At 44.5% G+C, this 6,881-nt stretch overlaps 1 protein-coding gene across 3 annotated transcripts in view; it reads right to left on the bottom strand.

Moving 5' to 3' along the window:
- Rimbp2 (RIMS binding protein 2) overlaps positions 1-6,881 on the bottom strand; it is a 55,883-nt gene that overhangs the window by 27,752 nt on the left and 21,250 nt on the right. For all 3 annotated transcript variants that reach the window (XM_028766171.1, XM_028766172.1, XM_028766173.1), the window contains one exon: positions 4,711-5,523. In XM_028766171.1, the coding sequence (XP_028622004.1) occupies positions 4,711-5,523 (813 nt within the window). The remainder of the gene's footprint in view (positions 1-4,710; positions 5,524-6,881) is intronic.

Below are 6,881 nucleotides of genomic sequence, written 5' to 3'. Positions count from 1 at the left end.
GAGAGAGAGAGAGAGAGAGAGAGAGAGAGAGAGAGAGAGAGAGAGAGAGAGAGAGAGAGAGAGAGAGTGTACACAGAGAGAAAACTCAATTTGGAACTGCAGCGAAGCTGCCTCAGTTTCTCTAGCCGGTTTCTGATGGGTGTTTGCCACCCCTGGTTTGATGATCTTAGTCCAGTTGGTCCTTCCCATGGTCTGGCCAATCATCCCGGCTTGGTGGCTGTCTGTGCTTTTCACTATCAGCTAACTATGCCCTTAACCAACTCATTCACAATGAGATGTTCAGCTGTGGTAATTCTTCTACAGACGTACGTACAGAACAGGTGCTTTTTGGCATGCGTGAAAGCCAAGATTGAAAAAGAACTAAAGGAATCGTGTCGTAATTTAAAGCAATTTGTAGTAGGCTACATGTATGAGTATAGAAGTCAATCTCTAAAAAGTAATATACGGTGTTATTCCCCCCCCCAAAAAAAAGTCAATTGTAGAGAATAAAGAATAAAAAATAGTCAGCCTGTGTCTGGGAAGCACTGTGGTGGGGGTGGGGGATGTTAGAGCTGGGGGAGTGGATTTGATCAGAACACATAGTACACATGTATGAAGAAATAAATACAAAATGGGTTTTAAAAAATAGTTAACCCAAGAGAAAGCAGGAAGAGATTAACAGCAAAGTAAAGAACAGACAGGACGAGGGGAAGAAGAGCAGATATGAGACTTAAGTCATCTTATCAGTAATGAAAGGTAAAAGAGAGAAAGACAATCTAGTCACAAATCAGATGTTATCAGGCCAGGGTGACTCAAAGATCCCACCACATGCTACTTCTAAGAGGCAGCCTCACCGTATAAGGACTCAGGGAACTTGAAGGTAAGTGTTGGAAAAGTAATACATGTAAATTCTAGCTTCCGAAAGAAAGCTACAAACACACAAACATCAGACAAGATAGACTTACAGGCCATCAGAGATAGGGTGGATTGCTGGTTCTGAGAAAATGTTATCATAGAGAGTTCAAGCTTTCAAATACATAACACAACTACTAGATAAACTCCAAAATCACATAACGCCAAAACCAAAGGAAAACAATTATTGTCTCTAACTTGTGGGTCAAACAAACAAAGCCCAGGGAGAACATGGAGTACTGGAAAAGCTCTTCTAAGTAATTTGAGTGTATTACTGTCGTTCCCCAGAACCACAGGGCACATATTGCTTTAAAATACACCAGGAATATTCACCAGGGCAGACACTATCCATACAGCAGGTTTCAGTACCCCTGGATTCACATAAGAAACTGTATCCAACCCTGAAACAATTAAATTAGAAACCAATAATAGTATCCAGGTTTTCTCTTTTGACTATCAGATATTGGAAACTAACCAGTCTTCTCATAACTAGAGTTATAAGGAGTCTACCTGGATACTCAGAATATACTTAACAATAACAAACAACATGTGAATAAATAATAAAGAAGCTTGTGTGTCTAAATATTTACATTTAGAAAACAACACCTTTCAGTTAGCTCTCTGTTTCACCTAGGAACCACGAGCCAAGACAGAAGAGCCAGGCAAAGCCCCAAATCAACAGACAAAAAGGACACTCAAATCGAAAACTATAAAAAGCAAAACTCAGCCAAGCTAAAAGCTTCAGCAAACACATGACAATTCTCTTCACAAGAGACGAATGTAAAGTTCCAACCAGAATTCAAGGGGAGACATGGTTGTGGATCTAAAGACTCTTAAAGAATAACATACCTTTATTCCCAGTCTTAGGCGAACAGAGGCAGTCAGGATGTGAGTTCCTGGCCAGACAGGGTTATTTAGTGAGACCCTGTGGGGAAATTCCTTGAAATACCACAGTTGGCCTGAGAGGCTTCAACTCTACACAAAGAACTACAGGTGACTAAGGAATGGTAGCAGCAGAGGAAACAGCCTTTCCCCAGAGAAGAGTACACCAATTGGCTATCCAATACCAAATGGTCAGCCCTGAAAACACACGCGAGTAACATTACATAGACTGAGCAGGCTGTATTTAGTGGGTGTGCACACATGTGTGTATATATGCACATATATATATATATGTATTCATATATATATATATAACTATCTTCAGATCTAGAGAAAGAAAAAGACAATCCCATATGGGATAGTTTGGAGAGAGGAAAGGGAAGGGGAATGATGTAATATTATTATTTTTTTTAAAGATTTATTCATTTTATTTATGAGTACACTGTAGCTATCTTCAGACATACCAGAAGAGGGCATCGAATCTCATTATGGATGGTTGTGAGCCACCATGTGGTTGCTGGGATTTGAACTCAGGACCTCTGGAAGAGCAGTCAGTGCTCTTAACCGCTGAGCCATCTCTCCAGCCCCATGATGTAATATTATAAAGCTAAAGAAAGGAATGCACTTAATCCAAAAGGACAAATAAGAGATGCAAAAGCTAAATAACCCCGTATCTATTAACTACCTTAACCCTGAAGCCTTCAGCACTTCTTCAAAGAAACAATTGGTCTGCACACCTCCCATTGCATCCATCAAATGTTAAAAAGAGATAATGCTGATGTCACAAAAAAAAAAAACCAAACTGCACAGGCACTTGCAGATGACATGATTTCCCAGTCACTGCATGAGCCCAGCAGAGGTCTGGCACCCACACCAAAGGACACTACAAGACAACTGTTCACAAATATGAATATCCTTCCTGAACATAGAGGCAAAAATCCCCAGTGAGAGTGGAGAGATGGCTCAGTGGTTAGGAGTACCTGTTGCTTTTCCAGAGGACTTGAGTTCAGTTCCCAGCACCCCAGTCAGGTGGCTCTCAACCACCTGTAACACTGGCTCTAGGGATCTGATGCCCTTTTCTGGCTTCCTTGGGTAACTGCATACACATAGTTCACATACCCACTAAACACACACACACACACACACACACACACACACATAGACACACACACACACTCATAATTGAAAATAAATCATTTAAAACAAGTTTCATCTAGCCATAAACATGAAGTAAAGTCCCACCCTAGAAGTGTGAAGTTATTTAATATTCAAAGTTATTTAATATTCACCATATTAACTGAATAAAGAATAAGCATGACTTGATAGATGGGGAGATGGCACTTAATGAAAATTTAATTCAATCTTGATAAAACTCTGGGCACACTGGGGATAGAGAGGAAGTGTCAACTCCTGATAAAGAGCAGTGTTCTAGTTTCCTTTCTGTGGTTGCAATAAAACACTGACAAAAAAACAATTTGGACAAGGAAGGGGTTTATCTCACTTACACTTCTAGGTCACATCCCATCACTGAGAGGATTCGTGGCAAGCCGAAGCCACGGAGGAACTCTAGTTACTGGCTGGCTCTTTGGCTCACATTTAGGTAGCTCTCATATACAGCCTAGGGCTACCTGCCTAGGGAATGGCACCTCCTACAGTGGGCTGGACACTTTTGTACCAATTAACAACCAAGAAAAGCTCCCCACTGACATGCGCATAGGCCAATTGGATCTAAGCAATTCCTCAAGGCTCTCCTCCAACATGACTGACTCTGTCTGTGTCAAGTTCTAACTAGAACACATAGTTAGAGAGTTCTTGTGACCAATGGGCAACAATAAATGATTACATTGCTGTTCATTCATCACACCTAGAAGCCAGCAACAAAGCAATCCTGGCTGGCAGGAATCACAAATGAGTGGAAAGTTTTCTTACACCAGAACTCTGTTCCACATAAATGACTCATATTGGTTGTATGGAGACACTAACAGACACTTCTTCCTCTCTCACCAAAAATTCCCTTTCTTTGAGTCCAATTTCACCTTCACTTCCAAAACATCCCTCCTGGGCAGGCTGCAAAAACAGCCCCACAGGGATGGGGCCAGTGGACACTCCTTTACACCTTCCCTTAAGCAGGGACCTGTACATGGGCATGACCAAGATTTCATGACATGATTTCTTACTCATCTTTCCCCTGAAGACAGGCACACTGGGTTGACAGGACTCTGCCTCGTCTTTTATTCTTCTCTGGGACATACAAATACTGTCAAGTGTATACATGCATGTATGTGCCCTGCACTTGTGTGGGCTGCCTCCACCTCAGAAGCCTACTAGGATGTACAGATATGTACCGGATGTGCAGCCGTAGGTATCACAAACACTCAAGGAGACTGGAGTGGCAGCTCACTAATGTAAGAGTCCTGGGTCCTGCTATACCAGGAGACCTCCAGAAGCCTGATGGGTCTTATCCCCGAGTATTGGAGAAGGTGAAAGTGGTCACACTCTCTCCCAGTTACAGCCAAGAAGGCAGAGCCCCGGGGCAGCTCTGGTGGACCACTTCATCTTTTGTGGCGTTCACCAGTAAGTATTTATTTATAACCAAATCCAAGAAAGAAGAGAAAGCATTTGAAATGTGGGCTCTTCAACTCAGGATTCCCCTTGTCTGTTGTTGGAGGAGGTATGAGGTGTAGGGTGTAGCTGTCCACTCCCAGAGGTGGCCTTGTTTCCCCTCCTGTCTATTATATTAGAGGACAGCCCCCGACAGACCAAGTGCTATCCAAGAGCCAATTCTAAATCCATGAAGAGGCATCATGTTCAGAACTTCCCAGGGCATTTGAGGGCTTTCAAGGATAACACAGACGCCTATGGTCTTGCCTTTCCCTATTCATGTAGAGTATGCCCTGGCATCCTTCCCTCATAGAGCCCAATGAGGATATGGCTCACCTGCAGGTAGCGTGGAGAACTCCACACAGGCCTCCTTCTTTTCTCTCTGCTCCAGCGGCAGCTGCCAGGGCATCTGGTGCGGCTGGGCCAAGACCTTTACCTTGTAGGCCATATTAGGCCTGAGGTTGAAGAATTGATACTTGTACCTGGCTGCCTTCACGATGTCCAGTTCCTCTTCATTGAGGAAGATGATATGGCTGTAGTTACTGTTGGTAGGCAGCCACGAGAGCTGGGCAGAGATCTGCGTGATGTTGTCCACACGCAGCTGGGATGGTGCCACCACCACATCCTTACCCACCAGCAGCGTGCACTGAAGCTCATCTGAGTTGCCCCGGCTGGTGACGCACTGCACGGAGATACGGTAGGTGCCGGCGGCTGTGTTAAGTTTCTCGATTAGCGCCTTAGTTCTCCTACCCAGGGCGAGGCTCATGCGTATCTCTTTGTCCACCAGCACGTTATAACTGCTCACGGTGCCCCAGCCAGGCGGCACAGCAGGGGGCTCCCAGCCCACGATGACACTTTTGGCAAGCTGTTTGATAAGGGTGATTTTCCTAGGGTAAGGCACAATGTCTTCTCCGATGTCGTCGATGTTCACATCCAGGGTCCCCCCACCATTGTCGGTGATCCCCGAGTCCACTTGAGTTGGAGAGTGAAGGTGAAGAATGCTGTCACGCTCCAGACTGATGCCAGAGTGGTTGAGAAAGTTCTGGTCCTGTTCACTCCCCAGAGTCCCAGCCAACCGTGACTCATTGTCCTGGATAAAATCCACAAAGTTGGAGGGCACCAAGCCCCTCTGCCCATCCAGAAGCTCTCCTGTTGGATACAAGGACAGATATCACTCACCATCCTCCAGGACCCTGGGATCCACAGCACTGGCACATACCCAAGTCCACATGCCTGTCCCCTACGTGCCCTCTGCTTGCAATAACCCCACCCATCGCCAAGCGTGCTTTCCTGGTTCAGTCCTATGAGAATCTGGCTGTACACAGCAAGCACGTGGCAGGAACCAGGAAGCAGTTTAGTAAGGATTAGAACCTCATGCTGACTGAATGCCCAGTACTTGGAAAACCCTGGCACCACAGTTAGTGCTCAATAAATGCTAGGACAAAAAAAAACATGTCAAATCTATGGCTTTGGGAGATTAATAAATGCCTATCTTTTTTTTTAAGTCATGTGATCAGGGATGTAAAGGTGGCTCCCACTAAGTAAACCTCCAGGGCACCTGTGTTTCTAGCATCCACCTGACAGGAAATGAACACGCTGGACTGGGTTTCAGAGTCATCTGTTAAGTTGTGTGGCATAAGCAAATACTATACAAGTGGCTTCTGCAGAGCAGCCTAATTCTTTGTATGGGTGTGCATGAGTGTGCATGCATGCATGTGTATGCCTGTGTATATGTACACACACATGCATGCCTCTGTATGTGTGCATATATGCGCACACATGCCTGTGTATGTCTGCGTGTGTATGCATGCATGTACATGTATGCATGTCTGTGTGTGTAACGTGCATGCACATGTCTGTGTGTATCTGTGCATGTGTGCACATGTGTATGTGTATGTATGTGTATGTATGTGTATGTATATATGTGTGTGTGTGTATGTGTGTGTGCCTGTGTGACTATGCATGCACATGCCTTTGTGTGTATGTGTGTGTGTGCACACAGCAGAAACTGCCAAAAGTAGCTATGCAGAAGAGCTTGGTACTCCAGCACAAATACAAAATACTATTTTCCCTACTCATCACAGAATATCCCAAGAGAGGCCAGGTGACACTAGGAGGCTGAGGCACCATGACCTTTGGTTTGTTCCCTACCAGATCCCCCTGCCTTGGCATGAATCTGTGACATGGCCTATAGAGGGCAAGTCTGCTTCTCAATGAGGATTCATGTTCTGTTCCTAACCTCTACTTAGGGTATGGGTCTTGAGGCAGTCAGTCTTTTGTACTGAAGAAGTCTGGCCCATGGAAGTGATGGTGGTGCTGATGTTGATAGCAACAACAGTGATGGGGGTGACGGTGGTAAGAATGATAATATGGTAGTAGTGGTGAAAACGGTGGTGCTGGTGGTGATGTAATAAAGATAATGATGTAATAAAGATGATGATGTAATAAAGACGATGACGTAATAAAGATGGTGATGTAATAAAGATGATGACATAATAAAGACAATG

This window comes from Grammomys surdaster, unplaced genomic scaffold, assembly GCF_004785775.1.
Source record: "Grammomys surdaster isolate TR1022 unplaced genomic scaffold, NIH_TR_1.0 166, whole genome shotgun sequence".
In the NCBI taxonomy this organism is placed as follows: domain Eukaryota; kingdom Metazoa; phylum Chordata; class Mammalia; order Rodentia; family Muridae; genus Grammomys; species Grammomys surdaster.
The sequence above is the reverse complement of the archived record's forward strand: the minus strand, read 5'-3'. Positions and strand labels throughout refer to the sequence as shown.